Source organism: Nylanderia fulva, unplaced genomic scaffold, assembly GCF_048542155.1.
Source record: "Nylanderia fulva isolate GAGA-0341 unplaced genomic scaffold, ASM4854215v1 Scaffold162, whole genome shotgun sequence".
NCBI lineage: Eukaryota > Metazoa > Arthropoda > Insecta > Hymenoptera > Formicidae > Nylanderia > Nylanderia fulva.
This window is the reverse complement of record NW_028189857.1, coordinates 9,897-31,999: the sequence shown is the minus strand read 5'-3', so window position 1 is coordinate 31,999 and position 22,103 is coordinate 9,897. Positions and strand designations below refer to the sequence as shown.

Genomic DNA, 22,103 nt, shown 5'->3' with positions numbered 1-22,103 from the left:
CTATAATAAAATATTTTTCCATTAAGCATTTTTAGAGTTATAAGACTTATTGTAAAAACTCCATACGTGCTCAAACGTGCGGTGTCCAATCGTGCCGTATCCAATAATGAATCGCAATTTAATTCTTTAAAAACTGCGAATTTATTGATTCAAAAATAAAATTGGCTTTGATAATGTCACTTTGTTTCCTCATTATTCGAAAAACAATAGTTTCATAGAACTTATACCGAAAACAAATACTTATATTAGATCACTAGCGGATCTTGAAGCGGGGAAAGTGGGTTCGGGTTAAAACCCCCTTTGCAAATTGAAAGAAATTAGTTTTGTTGACTCCATTAAAAAAAATGTAAGTAAAAAAATAAAGAAAAACAGGCATATCGACGCGAAGATATTTAAATAATAAAGGAAAAATAAAGTATATCAGAATAAAAAGTATAAAATAAAATAGTAAGTAAAAAATAAAATATTCTAAAAATTAAATTTATTTTTAAATTAAAAAAGAATTTAAAAATAAAAAAGCAAAAAAAAGTAAAAAAGGGATAAAAAAATTTCATCACGTTCTTATCGTTGATCCTGGAGTAGGCCTCCCCCCCTCCCCGTTATCAACGTCAGGTTGCTAGTGTACGAGATTATTACATATGATACAACTGAATATTAAAAAAGGATTTTATAAATAATGGTTAACAACTTCTCCAACCCGGAAAGAAATAAAGCATTTTTTATGGCTAAAACCGAAAATAACTAATTATGAAAACCATTAAACGATTTGCCGAAGGTCAACAGACAAACAAGATGGAATTAACTCACTTATGTTGAAAATCCAATCCTACTTAAGGACCGAAACGTTTATTAATAAAAAAAGATACTACGAGTCGGTTTTTCATTAATGGTTTAAACTATATATATAGTTTAATAAAACTTTTCTTAATCAATAAACTAGTTTTATATGTAATAATATATAGATTTTTATGTTATTTATATAGTTATTTATATAGTTTTATAGTTTTATGTTTTTTCCATTATTTATTGAGAACAGATCAATTAAAACTTTAGTTAAACTTAAGTTAAGTAAACTTAAGTAACAGTAATTTACTCATTGCGCAGACACGAATTGGTGACAATGGCAGTTTATATTGAAACATTGAGAAGAAAGTTAATAATAATGCTATAAAACGTGCGTCTAATTTTAGCAAAACCGAAGAAGAAATTTTGTAAATAATCTGATTTAATAAGAAATTGACGCTTAATTGTCTGATATATAAATATAATCTATCGGATATATGTATAATATAAAACTTGTCATATTGAAATTATTTTATATTGCGTAAATACTTATATATTTCTTTATTAATGTTTAGGGATAATTAGTTAAAAAATAAGATAAAATATTGGAATATAAACGAACGGACACGAACTCAAGTAAATTAAAAAATGAAACGTAGGAAACAATTTGTAAAGAATTTTGTTCTCTTGAGACTTGAGTTTTGAGATTCTTCAACCTTACACGGTAAATACGAAAATTTAAAAAAGAAAGTAAAGAAAAAATTCGCAGGTTCGAAAAGCTAAAAAGATACTAGTGGAGGAAGACGTGTAAATATTGCTTTTGATAATATAGATGAAACCATACAATAATCTCTATGCTAGGAACATAATTAACAAGAATAACCCAATGACATCTCAACTTGAGTGATGCAACATTAGTGATACAAAATGATATTGAAAATATAATAACTGTAATATTTGTATCCGTAGTAATATCTTATCCGTAGTATACATATTTTATCGTTTTATATGTATTGTCGTAGAAAATACCAACAATGTAAAAATCGATGAGGAGATGAATGTTTATTTAGTAAATATCTAATAGGAATATTATAAATGTCACTTCAAATGAAGAAAGGGAAATAATTCATGGAAATGAAAATAAAATATTAAAAATTAAGTTATGTATATTTTAATAATTGAGTTAATTAAAATGTAACCAGATTACATTTCTGCAGAAAAAAATAAACAAGTATCGCACGAAACTCAAGATTGGGGAAAATACTGGTATTTGCATGGTTTAAAAGTGGATATGTACAAAATAGACCGACAAAATTTGAAACACCAGTTGAATATTGTTTCAAAAATAAATTAAAACCAACTTGCGATATTTGCGGCCAAATTGCTATAATTGCCTGCGCATGGTGCAAAAAATCTCTTTGTACAAAACATTTCTTTCACGATCATCATTTCTGTAATCAATATGAATCATAAAAATAAAGTTCACATTTTTCCTTGATTGGCTCTACTTTTATTTTACTTGAAATATATTTTCTCATTCTCAATTTACATATATGTAAATTATTTATTGCCACACAATTGTTCTATAATAAGTTTTTATATATAATATAAAAGAGTTTAATATATAAATTTAAATTATTTTTTATAAATTTTTATATTTTTAAAAATATAGATTGTTATAAATTTAATTATTAAATACAATACCATATACAAATTGTGTATTGATATTTCATTCTTTCTATGAGATTACGAAGGAAAGACGGTCAGCACGAGTAGCGAGTAGCAAGCGTCTGGCAGATATACGAATGGAGCGTATATAGTGGTACTTCTAGTTTATTTCTCAAAAATGCGTTATCGGAATAAAACTTTCTTATATTTGGTTGGATTTAGAATTAAATAAGCTTTCAGAATTTTTATTAAAAAAAATTTTTTAATTTTCAAAAATTATGGAGGGAGTTTCGGAAAATTTGAAATTTTTGAAAAATTATTTTGCACTGTTTTAAAGAACATTAAATAAAACAAATAATAAGATGCAATTTAATTCGACCAAGAACTGGCTATTCATTTATTGAAAATAAGTACACACTACGTTTCGACCCACATTGTGGTTCTTCTCAATGCTATCAGTTTTTAATGCGTACCCTGCATATAGGGTGTCCCAGAATTGATAGTAGAAAAAAATAGGTATATTCTACAAGTTAAAATAAGGTAAAATTGTCCTATAAACATATGTCCGGAAACACATCCCCTCTGAGCTACACCCCCTCAAAGTTTCCCCAAAAACTCGAATTTTCGGTATATTGTCTAAACTTGGACTTAGAATTTTATGATAATTAGTACATACATATTTCCTTGTGCATTTTATTCATTTTTGTTGTCAAAAATTGTCTATAAAATTTCGAAGGGGGTTTTTAGAGGGGAGGGGGCTACTTTTCAATTGACAAAACTTATATATATATATGTGGATGCAATAAATTTGAAATACATTACAGTTTATGACGGAAAATACAAAAATAAGTATTTTTTGACTCTTTGATTTTTTTCATACGACAAACCATTTTTGAGATAATCGACTTAACAATAAAGACACCTGTATCTGTACCCTACGCCTCAACCTACGGGCAAGTTTTGCGCGAACTATGTAGTTCGTGCACAAAGCACTATCCGCTCAATCCACAAATGGTAGATTACAAAAAATAAAAACAAACATAAAACAAAAATAGCACTACATAGTTCGCGCAAAACTTGCCCGTAGGTTGAGGTGTAGGGTACAGATACAGGTGTCTTTATTGTTAAGTCGATTATCTCAAAAACGGTTTGTCGTATAAAAAAAATCAAAGAGTCAAAAAATGCTTATTTTTGTATTTTCCGTCATAAACTGTAATGTATTTCAAATTTATTGCATCCACACATAAGTTTTGTCATATTGAAAAGTAACCCCCCTCCCTAAAACCCCCTTCGAAATTTTGTTAGAAAATTTTTGACAATAAAAATGAATAAAACGCATAAAGAAATGTGTATGTACCAATTTTCATAAAATTTTAAGTCCAAGTTTAGACAATATACGGAAAATTCGAGTTTTTTGGGGAAACTTTGGGGGGGTGTAGCTCAGAGGGGGTGCGTTTCCGGACATATGTTTATAGGACAATTTTACCTTATTTTGACTTGTAGAATATGCCTATTTTTTTCTACTATCAATTCTGGGACACCCTGTATATATATATATATATATATGTATATATATATATATATATATATATATATATATATATATATAATTAACTATATTTTATAATATACATAATTGAAATACAACTCAAATATTTTTTAAATTCGATAATCGTATACAGAAGTTCTCTCCGCGCATCTTTTCTCAATATTAAAACAGAGGTAACGGTGTTTTGGTGAGTTCTATGCATGTACAGAGTGTCTCAGAATTATTGAATATTCTTCCACGACTATAAGTTTTCACATTCCTTGTTTTTTAAACGAAAACTTTTATATTCTTTCGTTTACTATTCTTTTTTATAAAGAATTTCAATCTTTGATTTTGATAATTATAATGTTAAATTTTTCATTAAAATTAAAACTTGATCAAAAATAAAATTGTTATTTATTATTTAAATTTTAAAGTTTATTTTGTTTTTAGAAAAATATTTTAAGTATTAAATAACTTCATAATAATTATATTTTGTTGTTAAATTGATCGATATTTTTATTAAACCTTTATGGAATATTTTTTATCTTACCCATAATTGTAAAAACACACACAATATGTATCAACAAGAACAAATCATTTAAGAATTCCTATTTTAAACAACAGCTTAAGAAGACGTCATTTCTCAGTTATTATATCAGAAAACAGATTTAATAATAGACGCGGATAAAAGAAAGAGAGAGAGAGGGAAAGAGGGAGGAGGGGGAAGGAGGAGGCAGGGAGGGAGAGAGGGAAAAATGGGGAGAAAAGGAAAGGAGGGTGGGAGGGGGAAGAGAGAGAGAGAGATGCAACCTCAATCGCTATCTTATATAATCTGATACAATGTGTGTGTGTGTACACACACACACACATACATACATACATATATATATGTAATTTCGTCTAGAAATCATAATAATCTCTATTTTATGTTTGATTACATAAGTCAACAAAAAATAACTTTCTTTTATAACAATAAAAAGACTAATTACTTCCCATAATTTTTTTGACGTTGAACATGATGCCAGTTCTCAAAATCATATCATAATTTTAAGAAAAGACTATGCCCAGTTTTGGCCCCGAGTGAACAGTCATGAGTCATATATTAATCGATAGGTGGGTACTCATGAAGTACGGAATAGAAGGTTTTAATTGCTTAATTGAGGTTTTATTTTCCCTTTTTCAGAGGCCTCGCCGTTACAAGAATAAAATCTGAGTTTCTCTGACATGACGGCACGTCCAGGGACTTAGCCGGATTAATGAACTGTATCAAATATTCCAGACATATTATTTCGATCTCTTTAATATAATCCGATGCAAAGAACTCGGACAAGATAGTAGTACATGGATAATAACAAACCTAGGATAGTTCTAGAACTCGTTACAATGGTTGTCTGCCCATAGAACTTTTTAATCTTCTTTTGATGTTCTATAATTCTAGTCATGTCTCATTGCTGTTCACTGGAAGTCCAATTTTCTCCTATAAAACTGGACATAACCCTTTACAATTAAAATTGCAAGAAAGAATTTTTTAACTGTGACGTATTATAAATACAGTATGTGACATGTTGTAGAAGTTTTATTGCAATTAAAATTAATTTATTAAAATTTTTTCAGCTTTTAAAAGAAATTTGTTGTCCATTATGATTAATAAGATATTCACGGTTTATAAAAGAAAAATTGCGAATTAAAATTATTAAGACTTTATTAAATAATTTCCTATTATATTTATTGCAACTTAAACGTTTTTTAGTCGCTAAATATTCATTAAACTTAATGTTTCTCAAATAATGCATTGACAAATTCAAAATTTATATAATTTAAACACATCTTTTTGTGAAAGTAGTATTATTACTTACTAATAACTATTAATATTTTTATTTGCTGTTAGATTAATTGTTTCTTAATTCTTTTTAGTTTGTATAAAAAATGTATAACATATTTTGAATTAAACTGAAATAATTTTAAATTGAAAAATAATATATACCAAAATGAAAGAAATGCATACACGCACAAGATTCACTCGTTTAATCATTAAAATGTAAATATCGCGCGAGTCAAAATTATTTTTTAAGAGTTTAACAAAGCTCTGTAATATAAATATAAATTTAAAGATATAAGACAGGCAATAAGAGCCAACTCGCGGATGACAGTGCGTTATCCTAACAAAACTAAATTTTTCGTTAAGATTAAGTATCTGTGCACAAGGCACCAAATTTTACTTGGTCACGGCCAAGATTTAAAATATGAAATAATCTCATATTTGAGATTTAATTTTAATAACCCTTTCACCCCCCTACTCCCTCTATGGAAATAAATAAATGCAAAAGAAAAATATAGATCCGAAAGTCGCTGAATCGGGAAACGAACCCGAGATCTTTCGCTTGCCGGGCGACTGCTCTTCCCGATTCAGCGACTTTCGGATCTATATTTTTCTCTTACATTTACTTATTTCCATAGAGGGGTGAAACGGTTATTGAAATTAAATCTCAAATATGAGATTATTTCATATTTTAAATCTTGGCCGTGACCAAGTAAAATTTGGTACCTTATGCGCAGATACTTAATCCTAACGAAAAATTTAGTTTCGTTAGGATAACGCACTGTCATCCGCGAGTTGACTCTTATTGCCTGTCTTATATCTTAAAGTTATTTTTTTTTATTTATATGAATTACTTTGATTTATATGAATTTCTTTCATTCGCCGTTTCCATAAAGGAATTCCCATAAGAAAAAATATTAAACAACTCAATTTTTAATTAATATGTTATCGTTATGATATTACTAAATTATGTATTCTATTACTATCGAAGAAATATTCAACTTACATCATGATAATGTTTTGCAAGTGGCAGATGCAGCAAATACTTCGGGAATTTTTCCAATGGTATCGATTCACTTTATTGCTAATCAGCTAATAAGCATCATTATTCGTATAAGCATATCGTGTAATCAGCGTATGCAAAAACAGAATACACATAAGCAGAGAAATATGGATCACTATGCACTCATTATCAACTTAAAATTAACTGTTAAACCAAATAAAAAATATAAAATTCGTGATTTTGCATAATTATTTTAATTGTTGAATCCAAGGAGACTAATTTTTCACAAGTAAAATATCATGTCTCGTGTCCGTTTTTCTCAAATTAAATAGAGAATTATCGCGGATAAAATATATAAGCGAAATTATATTGGGCAGTAATAACGCAAGCCGACCATACACTAACTGCTTGCCGTCTGTAGCTACTACAGCGACAGAAAATCGTGACGACCAAGTGAAAGAGAAGAATCCTAAAGGAGGGGAGCGCCATGTTTATCCATGGGATTCGCGGATTCCGACATAACGGAGCTCTCGAGTTAAATCGTGCAAGGCAATCTCTGACCTCCGCAGCTCTTGTGTGACTTGATTCCGCCTAGTGATGAACACGAAGTAGAGATTTAAAAAAAAATGAACGGATGAAAAGAGTAAGCATACATACCAATCTTTAACAACATATGTTAATATTTTTTTTAATTAGATAATATATACATTTTTACAGAAATAATAAATATATTAACTAAAATAAGGTTATTAATTAAATAGAGAAATAAAAGAAAATTATTATATTATATAAAAATTAATATTATTCTTTTCTGAAAAATAAAATTCTCTAGGCTAATAAAAGTCAAACGGACGGTATAAGTTATACAAGGTGCCCAAAATGAAGCGTGACGAATTTTTATCTCCAAAAATATTGGTTCTAATAAAAAATGTTTCAAATAAAAGTTGTAGGATTTCAAGGGAGAAAAAAGTTGGCGTTACTAAACTTTTTTCTAAAGGATCATTTTCAAGGTCATTTGAAGGTCATTTGTTATTTTAAATGAAGCCACCATATTTTTTTACATAAATCGATTTCTCGTGAAGTTCTGCATAAAAAGTTATAAGGATAGAATAGTCAAATATAAATAGTTTACGAGATATTTTATACTTAAGTTTCACATAATCTTATATAAACTATATGAAAATATTTCATAACATATTTAGTTTTCGACGATCTTGCCTCAATACTTTCATGTACAAAATAATGAGAGCAATCGATTAGTTCAAAGAAAACACATAGTTGTTTACAAGTAAAAAGTATGTAATTTGCACACAACTAGCAGCTACATTTTTTTTTAACAGCTAAAAAGGTACGCATTTTATTTTTCTATGTCTCTATGGTGTGCAATACAAGTGTTCCAACGCTTTGAAAGTGCATGGATACCTCTAAAATAATCTTTTACCTAAGAAAATAAGCATTCATGCACCACCAATATTCACAATGCGTCAATTGTTTTTCTGATTCAATCTACTAAATATAAAGAAAAAATAACCATACTTAAGTAAAAAAATTAATTTAGAAAATTGTATTAGTATGATATAGAAAATTAGTGATATGATTTATCGAAAAGTTAGTTGATAAGATTTATCGAACTTCGATTATTTTGTTAATAACAAAATAATCTGAAAACTTCTTACCGATTTTTCAACGCTTCCACATACTGATTAAATAAAATAAAAAAATATTTTAATAATAAATTTAAATAAAAACGTAGATATTTGAGAATCGCCAGACAGAATTTAAAAAAAGTAAGAATCTTCTCTCGACCGTACTGGCAAATATTATTTATTCAATCACAACGTACTGGCAAATATTATTTATTCAATCACAACATTTCGACCCTTCTTTGAGTCCTTATCAAGTGATCTATATATATGCATAGACAGAGATTAATACTATAAAAAACAAAATTACTTCATTAACAATATTACAAAATTATAAAAAGAAGCGAAACATACTTGTAAAAATAAAAATAAAATTATAATTTTAAGATGTCAAGAACAAATATAGTGTCGGTTTGACAACACGTCAAGACTCTTAGACGAGTTATTGGAGACTAAACGACCTTTATTATTTTGTCGTAGATATTACTTAGATTGTCGGTATCCTTTTGTAAATTAATAGCGCTTATTATTTTTCTTAATAAAAAACATTTCAGCGATTTCTCTTTTTCTTACGTGTTTTTCATTGTGCAAAATAACAGGCAAAGTCCAGTCAAAATCGTGATCGAATTTAATTTTATGTTTGCTGATAACTGATAAATTACTCGAATGCATTTTGATGTTCCTTTACACGTGTACATAGATGTCTCTTTGTTTGTCCGATGTATGACACGTTGCAATCATTACAATTAATTTTGTAAACTACTTCAGTCTTTTTATCTGTAGGCAGTCTATTCTTGCCGAGTGTAATTAAATGATTCGGTTAATAAAATTGACTACATGGAAAAAATGGAAGTTTTATTAAATGACGAATCGACTTATAGAAGAATTAATAAAAATCCTGTTAAAAAGTTAACTAACAAAATGCATTCTCTTATTAAGTCTTGGCTCGATAATGAATTGATAGACATGACTACTTATAATTATTTAAACGTAACTAACGGGAATTTACCACGATGTTACGGGTTACCGAAAATCCACAAAATTGATTGTCCATTGCGAATTATAGTATCTTCATTATGTAGCCCGTTATATAATCTGTCGAACTACATCCATAATATACTTACTAACTCTATTAAGAAACCGAGATCGTTTGTTAAAGATGGTTGGTCCTTTGTCGAGAATATTAAGAACAACGTAATTACTGATGATGAAGTACTAATATCATTAGATGTTACCTCCTTATTTACGAATATCCTGAAAGAGTTAGTAATCAGCGGCGTAAAAAAGCGTTGGATGGACATTTCAACCAATACGAAATTCAATCTTTCCCAATTTTTATATATGATTGAGTTTATTTTAGACTCTATTAGTTTTGTTTTTAACGGACAGTATTATAAACAGATTTTTTGCAGTCCTATGGGGTCTCTGCTCTCACCCATATTAGCGGATATCGTAATGGATGATTTAGAGAGTGATTGCCTAGAAAGATTGAGTTTCAAAACCTCGTTGTTTTACAGATACGCGGATGATATTTTCACAATTATTCCATGTGGGGGTGTTGATGAAATTTTGTCGGTTTTTAATGATTACTATCCGAGATTAAAATTTATTCATGAAATTGAAAGTGACGACTCGGTTAATTTTTTGAACACTACTGTGTGATCAGAAAAATGGTATTCTATTAACTAATTGGTTTATGAAACCCACTTGTTCGGGTAGATATATCAATTATTATTCTAATCATCCCTTTAAATACAAAAAGAATACCATTTTTAGTCTTGTCGATCATGCGATTTTATTATCGGACGACAGTTTTCATCAAGTAAACATCGCTAAAGTAAAATCGATACTGATGAACAATGATTTTCCGTCGAATGTTGTTAATAAGTTTGTAAAAAATAGGCTAAAATTGCTTGAGACACGAAATAACGACGATCGCAATGTTGACAACGATAATTTAGTTAATGAAAAATTTGACCGCATCATAAAATTACCGTACGTCAAAGAACTAAGTGAAGACGTTTCGAGATTATTACAATCTATGGGCATGCAAAGCGTTTATTGTATACCGAAAAAATTGAATACACTAATTAAATGTGTCAAAGATCCTTTATCTTTAAAAGAAAAAACAGGAGTAGTATACAAAATTAACTGCGCAAACTGTTCCTCATCATACATTGGTCAGACTAAACGACAATTAGGCACACGTATAAAAGAACATTTTAATAACATTAAGGTACACAATAGTAATTATTTAGTCATCAGTAATCATAAAGTGGATAACGGTCATGATTTTGATTGGTCCGCTCCTGAAATTTTACATCATAAGAAATATGTACAAAAACGAGAAATCGCGGAGATGTTTTTATCAAAAAATTTGACAACACACTTAATTTACAAAAAGACACGGATAATCTAAATATTGTTCACGAAAAACTAATAAAGGTCGTCTAGTTTGATCAAAGTAATGAGTATATAAAGAGCTTAAAACCGACACAATAATATAGTTAATTGTTTCACATTATCAATGTATTATATCTTATCACATTCTAAGATCAAAAATTAAGGTTTTTTAAAAAAAAGTTGTGTTTTAGATAGGTTTACATATTAATGTGTGGAAATATTTATCGTTTTATTATAGTTACATTGTTACTTTTTAATTTTTTAATTTTCTAATAATTGTCATTATTATATATTATACAATAGCACTTGATAAGGGCCGAAACCCATGGCCGAAACGTTGTGAATATTGAATAAAGATCACTTATTTTGCCAAAGTTGGTCGATTAAATTACTACCATTTTTTAAAGTTATATTTATACAGAAAAGATAAATAATTGATTTATAATTTATTAATAATAAATATAACTATATAAATATGTATAAATATATAAATATAAATATAGGTGTCGGGTAATCGTGCATGCTGCGTCGCCGAAACTCGCCTGAGGCGAAGAATAGATAAAACGCAGGTTCGACTCCACCCAGACCCCAGTAGGATTAAGGAAAAAGTAAGTCGTCGGTGGCTGTGCATGCTGCATCGCCGAAGTTCGGTTAAAAACGAATACTATTACGGAACGCAGACTCGAATCTATCAAAGACGCAATAGGTATAAGAATTATAGGTTAAGTTAGATATAATGTATAATGTGTTAGGTATGCAAAATAAAGAAAGGATAAAAGTCTTTGACGAAAGCTGGAGGCTCTAAACAAACAATTTTTTTTATAAATATAAATATATATAAATATAATACAATATAATTATATTAATAAATATTAATATTAATATTTAATTAAATTAATTGTTACGTCCAGATTCAAGTAAGGATTTTCGGTGAGTGGCATTTTCATGGAATTTCTATAAACTGGATGGTGGAGCGAGGATATAATTTTAATAAGATTTGAACGGGGACGACCATGGGATATTCGGACTCGGAAACATACCAGTAGACGATATCATTGATGAAACTTGTATTAAAAATTGTCGTAGGGTTTCAAGATCGACGAGGTCATAAAAACATGCTCGGGTACTTCGCGTACTTTGGGGAGCTGATCAACTAGCCAAGCTCTAAATTGTTCTAATGTGAGCTTGAGTTCTTCGTTGGTGAGATCGAACATTTCGATCTCTTCTGGATGTTCCCAGTCTTTAGATGATGACGAGAGGAGGAAGAGAAGAGTTCTCGAAGATGACTGTCGAGGCAGGGGATGGAGATCTAGGATAATCAGGGAGTTTGGGAGAGGAAGGAAAAGGAATTCGCGATTCTTCAGGAGAGGAAATAGGAGGAAAATATAATGTGTGTGGGTATAGTACGTATGTGGAAATTATAGTTGGTTATATAATAATCTATTTTATTTTTATGTTCCCTAACCCAGGTTCCTAATTTCTCTCTAAGCGCTCGATGAACCTGAGTGGAATTGGTTATAGGAGCGTCTGCAGCACTCGAGCCAGTCTGCACAACTTCTTGCTTTAGCCGCCGGTTTCGTCGATTTTGCGCGTGTTTTACAGCGGCCCGCGAATTCTGGTTTTTAAGAATGTTCACTACGGATGTGAACAATTAACGATAACCGAGTTTTGAAAATATTCGCGTGCCTAAATAACTCTTAAAGTCTCGATAGGAAAGAAAATTTACGTATACGTAATATACCAGGAGTGTAAGTTGAAGTTTGCCGGTTTTTACATTAGGTGTCCCTAGTAGGATGTAGGCATTTCTATGATTTGTTATATACACGATTGTTTTCTATTGACATTAACCTCCAAAAACACCCAAGTCTCATTCTGTCAAAATAATAGCGTCATAGTCGTTTATATCAATGAATATGTCGAGTTTCGTTCCAAATAAAGAGCATTTGCGGCATTCGTTGCTTTTCTTATTTCATCAAAAGAAAAAAGCAGCTGAAGCACATCGTTTGCTAGTAGAAACTTATGGTGAACATGCTCCAGTGATTAGAACATGTGAGACATGGTTTCGTCAATTTAAAAGTGGAGATTTCGATTTGAAAGACAATGAACATCCTGGCGCAGCGAAAAGGTTTGAAGACGAGGATTTGCAGGTGTTGTTGGATGAAGACCCAACCCAATCACAACAAATATTGGCAGAAAAACTTAATGTGTCCCGAGTAGCAATTTGCCAACGTTTAAAAGCCTTGGGAAAAATCCAGAAGTATGGAAAATGGGTGCCACACGCATTGAACGACAGGCAAATGGAACATCGAAAAACCATTTTTGAAATGCTGCTTCAACGGTTCGAAAGGAAGTCTTTTTTGCATCGGATTGTTACGGGTGACGAGAAATGGATTTTTTTTGAGAACCCGAAGCGAAAAAGATCATGGCTTTCACCTGGGGTGAAGCCTGCCCCATCCACTGCAAAGCCCAATCGCTTTGGCCGTAAGACAATGCTCTGTGTTTGGTGGGACCAGGATGGTGTGGTGTACCACGAACTATTAAAACCTGGTGAAACGGTAAATACGGATCGCTACCGACAACAAATGATCAATTTGAATCATGCGTTGATTCAAAAACGACCGGAATGGGCCCGAAGACATGGCAAAGTTATTTTGCAATATGACAACGCGCCGTCTCATACCGCTAGATCCGTGAAGGACACATTAAAAACACTTAATTGGGAAATATTATCGCACCCGCCGTACTCTCCAGACCTCACCCCGTCCGACTTCCACCTTTTCGCATCGATGGGGCACTCACTTGCAGAGCAGCACTTCGTCAATTTTGAAGAAGTTGAAAAATGGCTCGTCGAATGGTTTTCCTCGAAAGAAAAAAAGTTTTTTTGGAATGGTATCCATAATTTGCCTGAAAAATGGACGAAATGTGTAGAATCAAATGGTCAATACTTTGAATAAAAATATTTTGAGATTCCCCTGAAAATTATGTGTTTTTTTTAACGAAAAAACCGGCAAATTTCAACTTACACTCCTGGTATACAGGGTGGGCCATTTTAAAAAATACGATCAATTTTCTCGTAAACTAAGCGAAATATCAAAAATGGTTCAGACATTTGTTGTATGGTTTCGAAAGGGCTATAAGATGGTGCCATTGGTTTGATCTTGGATATTCATTTGAAGATCACGCGAAGGTCACCTCAATTTTTTTAAATAGCACCCCCTATTTTTTATTACATATTCTTGTAGCTGACCTCGAGAGCTTTTCAAAACACTATAGTCAAATGTTCTTCCATTGCGTACTTTTCAAGTTAAAGCTCGAAAGTTACTACATTTTGATAAAAATACAAAATATTTCTTAAAATATTCATTTTCCGATAGTCTCATTTTACATGCTCCGACCAATCAGGGCAAAGTCCAAGCATGATTCAGCTAGTCAAGGCAAGATCTGGATACGATCCAGCCGGTCAAAGCAAGATCTGGACACGATCCATCCAATAAAAGCAAGATACGAACACGATCCAGTCAGTCAAGGCAAGATACGAACACGGATCCAGCCAGTCAAGATAAGATCCGGATACAATCCAGCCAGTCAAGGCAAGATCCGGACACGATCCAGCCAGTCAAGGCAAGATACGAACATGATCCAGCCAGTCAAAGCAAGATCGTTGATGGTTCTGTCAACTAAAGTAAGATCAAGAAGAATCCTGCCACCGAAGGCAAAATCGAGAATGATCCAGTAAAAAAAAATTTATCGAATCAATTGTTTGAAGTTGTCTCCATTGGCTTGGATACATAATGCCAACTTATCTTGGAAATGTCTTACTGTCTTGAGTAACATATCGCGCGTTATCCTTCTGCAAGCTTCTCGTATCCTTTCTATCATATTTTCTCTTGTTGTAGTTTGCTCGTACACGACATTTTTCAGATATCCCCATAAGAAAAAGTCGGGTGACGTCAGATCAGCAGATCGTAATAATCTTACAGGGACATAGAGGGATACGATAATAATGCACAAATGGTTATTATACCTACTAAAGGAAAAATTTGTATACAAATTATCACTTGTATCCCTTCATTATCGCTTAAGGATTTTGCAACTACGGAAAAAATAATGCCAGACTATTCACCCTCGGAGATCATTGATATTATTCTCATTCTTAGAGTATGTCATTTAAGTTATCACGAAGCTTCGCAAGTTTACCGAGATCGGTATCCTGAAAGGGAAGAACACCCCAATTCTGTTTTAATCCGAAACCTCGAACAAAGAGCTCGTGAAGGTCATCTCAAACGTAAAAGGAAAGATTATGTGTATGATGAAAACGACAATTGTGTGGTCACGCTTCTGGCAGCAATTCATCTTAATCCTCATGTAAGTCAGCGGATTTTGGCAAGGAAGCTAAGTATTTCAAGATCAACAATTAGGAGGATTATAAAGAAACTTAAATACCATCCCTATCACATAACTATGACACAAGCTCTGAGTCAAAGAGATATGCAATTACGTATCCAATTTTGTCAATGGGCACAACAAATGATCAGAGCTGAACCAAATTTTTTCAATTTTGTCATGTTCTCTGATGAGTCAACATTTAAAAATAATGGTGTGCTAAATACGCATAATTGTCATTATTGGTCAGATGTTAATCCCCATTGGCATAGACCAATAGATAATCAGAATCGTTGGAGTGTTAATGTTTGGTGCGGGATTGTAAATGGGTATTTGATTGGTCCCTATTTCTTTGACGGAAATGTCAACGGGGAAAACTTTTTGGCATTTCTTAGAGATGACTTACCACTATTATTTAAAAACGTTGACCTGCAAACACGCCAGAGGTTATGGATACAACTCGATGGCGCACCACTTCACTATACAAGATGTGTGAGAGATTACCTGAATAAAACGTATAATGGCAGATGGATTGGACGAGATGCACCCGTCGCGTGGCCTCCACGATCTCCTGATCTGACGTTGCCCGACTTTTTCTTATGGGGATATCTGAAAAATGTCGTGTACGAGCAAACGCCTACAACGAGAGAAAATATGATAGAAAGGATACGAGAAGCTTGCAGAAGGATAACGCGCGATATGTTACTCAAGACAGTAAGACATTTCCAAGATAAGTTGGCATTATGTATCCAAGCCAATGGAGACAACTTCAAACAATTGATTCGATAAATTTTTTTTTACTGGATCATTCTCGATTTTGCCTTCGGTGGCAGGATTCTTCTTGATCTTACTTTAGTTGACAGAACCATCAACGATCTTGTTTTGACTAGCTGGATCATGTTCGTATCTTGCCTTGACTGGCTGGATCGTGTTCGTATCTTGCCTTGACTGGCTGGATCGTGTCCGGATCTTGCCTTGACTGACTGGATCGTGTCCGGATCTTACCTTGACTAGCTGGATCCGTGTTCGTATCTTGCCTTGACTGGCTGAATCCGTGTTCGTATCTTGCCTTGACTGGCTGGATCGTGTTCAAATCTTGTCTTTACTGGTTGGATCGTGTTCAGATCTTGCCTTGACTGGCTGGATCCGTGTTCGTATTTTGCCTTGACTGGCTGGATCGTGTCCAGATCTTGCCTTGACTGGCTGGATCGTGTCCAGATCTTGCCTTAACTGGCTAGATCCGTGTTCGTATCTTGCCTTGACTGACTGGATCGTGTTCGTATCTTGCCTTTATTGGATAGATCGTATCCAGATCTTGCTTTGACTGGCTGGATCGTATCCAGATCTTGCCTTGACTAGCTGAATCATGCTTGGACTTTGCCCTGATTGGTCGGAGCATGTGAAATGAGACTATCGAAAAATGAATATTTTAACCCCTTAACTGTGAGTGACGCACATATGCGCAGAAAAAAGTCGTGCCATTTTTGTCTCATGACGCATATGTGCGCATTTGAAAAAAAACATGTTTATACTTCATCGATTTCAGATTCGGATTCAGCGACCTCAAAAACCATAATACTAGAACTATAGGATAAATCAATGAAAATTTTTTTCCAAGACAAAAATGGCACGAAAAGCTTATTTTCGCCTCACTGATAAGGGGTTAAGAAATATTTTGTATTTTTATCAAAATGTAGTAACTTTCGAGCTTTATAACTTGAAAAGTACGCAATGGAAAAACATTTGACTATAGTGTTTTGGAAAGCTCTCGAGGTCAGCTACAAGAATATGTAATAAAAAATAGGGGGTGCTATTTAAAAAAATTGAGGTGACCTTCGCGTGATCTTCAAATGAATATCCAAGATCAAACCAATCGCACCACCTTATAGCCCTTTTGAAACCATACAACACATGTCTGAACCATTTTTTGATATTTTGCTTAGTTTACGAGAAAATTGATCATATTTTTTAAAATAGCTTATCCTGTATATATACAGGGTGTCTCATAATTCGCGAACCACCGCGAATGGGCAGATAGAGCGTGTTAAACTGAATAGAAAAATCCTGTATCATTTTGCGATATTCGCAATAATTATTGAGTTATTTATTAAAATATCTAAACGAATAAGCAGGTAGAAAGCATTATTTGATCGAGAGGCGGCGTCATGCAGCGAGCGGCGACCAATGTAGTGGCGCCGAAAAGTAAGATGATACTTTTGATACTAAGCGGCATATAACAAATAAGTCATCCGACATGCACACCGAGTCCGGCCTACCGCTTTCTACCCGCTCATTTGTTTAGATATTTTAGTTAATAACTCAATAATTATTGCGAATATCGCACAAAATGATACAAGACTTTTCTATTCAGTTTAACACGCTCTATCTGCCCATTCGCGGTGGTTTGCAAATTATGGGACACCCTGTATATATATATATATATATATATATATACAGGGTGAGTCATTTTAATCTATGGACCCGAATATCTTCCAAATTACGGTATCTACAAAAAAATGGTTTAGATAAAAGTTGACCAGGACAGAGGGGGTCATTCAATTGTACCATTGGTTTTGACCTTGAGGTCAATTTTGAAGGTTATTTCAAGGTCACGATGGTTTTTTTAAATGGAACACCCTATTTTTGACTGCGGATTTTGAAAGAGCGGAAAATTTTACATCAAACTTGTCTTATAAAAAAATTGTTTTTGCGACCTTGGAAAGGTCAAAAATGAAGGTGAAATGCCTGAAAAACGATCTGGTGTACTTTTTCTGAAATGACGTGGTTTTCTGGGTAACACAAATGTGCATAATGCTTAAACAAAGTCAATGAATTGTAAAAGTGTAAATTACTTTGACTAGCTTGACCTTGAGGTCAATTTTCAAGGTTGTTTGAGGTTTATAACGCATTTTTTTATTAGTAAACCCTATTTTTGACCGCAGAATCCGTTTCTTGACAATGGACTCTTAAACAATGGCACTTTTTACATGAGCATAAAGATTTTTTAGTTTTTCGACCTGACCTTTTGAAGGTCATATCAAGGTCAAAAGCACTTTCATCTTACTTTTAGCGTTACCCGGAAACAACGACGTGGACGTAGTAAGTTCTGTTTCCTTTAGGGTGCTTGATTATTGTGAGTCCCCTTGCCTCTCACGTCGGGGTGCTTGATTATCGTGAGTTCCCTTGCCTCTCACGTCGGTGTGCCTGATTATCGTAAGTCCCCTTGCCTCTCACGTCGGGGTGCTTGATTACCGTGAGTCCCCTTGCCTCTCACGTCGGGGTGCTTGATTATCGTGAGTCCCCTTGCCTCTCACTGACACTGTAATTTAAATGAATTACCCACGGAGTAATTGTTCAAAATTATTTCCGTTAGCTTCGAGACATAACTGCAATCTGTTTTGAAAACTATCCACAGTTCTAAGCAGGGTAGCTCTAGGAATGGCTGCACAAGCTCTACGAATGCGGTCCATAAAATCATCTCTTGTGGTTGGTCGTTCAGCAAAAACAACATTTTTCAAGTATCCCCATAAAAAGAAATCGGGCGACGTCCTTCAAAAAGTCAGGTCAAAAGGATAAATGGAAATCCATTTCTTTTTTACGGGAGCAGCGGACGTAAGGTATCCGATACCTAATGTTAATAATCAACGATTGAAAAAAACTAAACAATTACGTTTGATTTAAGATTTATAATTCTTGTTATAATAGAGTTTTATTCCTTTTCTTTCTTACTCACTTCTGCATAATTGAAAAATTTACTATTTAAAGTTGCTTAAATTTAAAAATTCCAAACATACATACAGGGTATGTAGGTAATTACATTCACAAGTTACCTTTCCAGAATGGCTGATTATAGTCCTAATGAGATTGTTGATATTATATTAGTTTTAGGGGAGTGTCATAGCAATTACAATGCAGCATCAAGGCTTTATGCTCAACGTTTTCCTGAAAGGCGACATCCAACTGATATGACAATACGTAGTTTAGTCCAAAGAACTCGCAATGGACATCTTGTTCGTCAACGTCAACATCATGAATATGACGAAAATGATGCGCGAGTTGTAACTATTTTAGCAATAGTTCACCTTAATTCCTCATGTTAGTACTCGCCAGATTGAAAGGGAAATAGGTATACCACAAAGAACTGTTGTTAGAATTTTAAGAGCTCTAAATTATCATCCTTTCCACATAACTCTTACGCAGGCTTTACAGCCTAATCATCATCTGATGCGTATTGCTTTTTGCCAGTGGGCTTTACAAATGTTACACGATGATCCTAATTTTTTTAGGTATGTGCTTTTCTCAGATGAGGCTAAATTTTATAGTGACGGACAACTTAATAGACACAACTGCCATTATTGGTCAGATGTTAATCCTCAGTGGTATAGGCCAATAGATCATCAAAATCGATGGAGTATTATGGTGTGGTGCGGCATTGTAAATGGTTATTTGATTAGACCTTATTTTTTTGAAGAAAACGTTGATAGACACAGTTACTTATCGTTGCTAAGAGATCACTTACCAGGCTTATTAGAAGATGTTGACTTAGCAACAAGAGCAAGAATGTGGCTTCAACAAGATGGTGCTGCACCGCATTATGCACTCATTGTACGTGCCTTTTTAAATGCCAGTTACAATGAGAGATGGATTGGACGAAGGGGTCCAGTTGAATGGCCTCCTTGCTCACCAGATCTGACGTCGCCCGATTTCTTTTTATGGGGATACTTGAAAAATGTTGTTTTTGCTGAACGACCAACCACAAGAGATGATTTTATGGACCGCATTCGTAGAGCTTGTGCAGCCATTCCTAGAGCTACCCTGCTTAGAACTGTGGATAGTTTTCAAAACAGATTGCAGTTATGTCTCGAAGCCAACGGAGGTAATTTTGAACAATTACTCCGTGGGTAATTCATTTAAATTACAGTGTCAGTGAGAGGCAAGGGGACTCACGATAATCAAGCACCCCGACGTGAGAGGCAAGGGAACTCACGATAATCAAGCACCCCGACGTGAGAGGCAAAGGGACTCACGATAATCAGGCACCCCGACGTGAAAGGCAAGGGGACTCACGATAATCAGGCACCCCGACGTGAGAGACAAGGAGACTCACAATAATCAAGCACCCCGACGTGAGAGGCAAGGGGACTCACGATAATCAAGCACCCCGACGTGAGAGGCAAGGGGACTCACGATAATCAAGCACCCCGACGTGAGAGGCAAGGACACTCACGATAATCAAGCACCCCGACGTGAGAGGCAAGGGGACTCACGATAATCAGACACCCCGACGTGAAAGGCAAGGGGACTCACGATAATCAGGCACCCCGACGTGAGAGACAAAGGGACTCACGATAATCAAGCACCCCGACGTGAGAGGCAAGGGGACTCACGATAATCAAGCACCCCGACGTGAGAGGCAAGGGGACTCACGATAATCAGGCACCCCGACGTGAGAGGCAAGGGGACTCACGATAATCAGGCACCCCGACGTGAGAGGCAAGGGGACTCACGATAATCAAGCACCCCGACGTGAGAGGCAAGGGAACTCACGATAATCAAGCACCCCGACGTGAGAGGCAAGGGGACTCACGATAATCAGGCACCCCGACGTGAAAGGCAAGGGGACTCACGATAATCAGGCACCCCGACGTGAGAGACAAGGAGACTCACAATAATCAAGCACCCCGACGTGAGAGGCAAGGGGACTCACGATAATCAAGCACCCCGACGTGAGAGGCAAGGGGACTCACGATAATCAAGCACCCCGACGTGAGAGGCAAGGACACTCACGATAATCAAGCACCCCGACGTGAGAGGCAAGGGGACTCACGATAATCAGACACCCCGACGTGAAAGGCAAGGGGACTCACGATAATCAGGCACCCCGACGTGAGAGACAAGGGGACTCACGATAATCAAGCACCCCGACGTGAGAGGCAAGGGGACTTACGATAATCAAGCACCCCGACGTGAGAGGCAAGGGGACTCACGATAATCAGGCACCCCGACGTGAGAGGCAAGGGGACTCACGATAATCAGGCACCCCGACGTGAGAGGCAAGGGGACTCACGATAATCAGGCACCCCGACGTGAGAGGCAAGGGAACTCACGATAATCAAGCACCCCGACGTGAGAGGCAAGGGGACTCACAATAATCAAGCACCCTAAAGGAAACAGAACTTATTCCGTCCACGTCGTTGTTTCCGGGTAACGCTAAAAGTAAGATGAAAGTGCTTTTGACCTTGATATGACCTTCAAAAGGTCAGGTCGAAAAACTAAAAAATCTTTATGCTCATGTAAAAAGTGCCATTGTTTAAGAGTCCATTGTCAAGAAACGGATTCTGCGGTCAAAAATAGGGTTTACTAATAAAAAAATGCGTTATGAACCTCAAACAACCTTGAAAATTGACCTCAAGGTCAAGCTAGTCAAAGTAATTTACTTTTACAATTCATTGACTTTGTTTAAGCATTATGCACATTTGTGTTACCCAGAAAACCACGTCATTTCAGAAAAAGTACACCAGATCGTGTTTCAGGCATTTCACCTTCATTTTTGACCTTTCCAAGGTCGCAAAAACAATTTTTTCATAAGACAAGTTTGATGTAAAATTTTCCGCTCTTTCAAAATCCGCAGTCAAAAATAGGGTGTTCCATTTAAAAAAACCATCGTGACCTTGAAATAACCTTCAAAATTGACCTCAAGGTCAAAACCAATGGTACAATTGAATGACCCCCTCTGTCCTGGTCAACTTTTATCTAAACCATTTTTTTGTAGATACCGTAATTTGGAAGATATTCGGGTCCATAGATTAAAATGACTCACCCTGTATATATATGTATATATATATATATATATATATATTGTATATATAT

The 22,103-nt window shown here is 34.3% G+C and overlaps 3 protein-coding genes across 5 annotated transcripts in view; 2 read left to right on the top strand and 1 right to left on the bottom strand.

The window, feature by feature from the left end:
- LOC114943642 (uncharacterized) overlaps positions 1–7,219 on the bottom strand; it is a 139,029-nt gene extending 131,810 nt beyond the window's left edge. For all 3 annotated transcript variants that reach the window (XM_085480953.1, XM_085480955.1, XM_085480954.1), the window contains exon 1: positions 6,808–7,219. Coding sequence is in view for 1 of the 3 variants with exons in the window: in XM_085480954.1 (XP_085337080.1) it covers positions 6,808–6,812 (5 nt within the window). In the remaining 2 variants the exon portion in view is untranslated. The remainder of the gene's footprint in view (positions 1–6,807) is intronic.
- An 8,119-nt stretch (positions 7,220–15,338) lies between these two features.
- On the top strand, positions 15,339–16,022 carry LOC146723872 (uncharacterized). Its single transcript, XM_085480958.1, has one exon. It carries the CDS (start codon positions 15,339–15,341, stop codon positions 16,020–16,022), a length of 684 nt encoding a protein of 227 aa, XP_085337084.1.
- Positions 16,023–19,344: 3,322 nt separating this feature from the next.
- On the top strand, positions 19,345–20,138 carry LOC146723871 (uncharacterized). Its single transcript, XM_085480957.1, has one exon. It carries the CDS (start codon positions 19,458–19,460, stop codon positions 20,136–20,138), a length of 681 nt encoding a protein of 226 aa, XP_085337083.1. The 5' UTR covers positions 19,345–19,457.
- Positions 20,139–22,103: the final 1,965 nt, after the last annotated feature.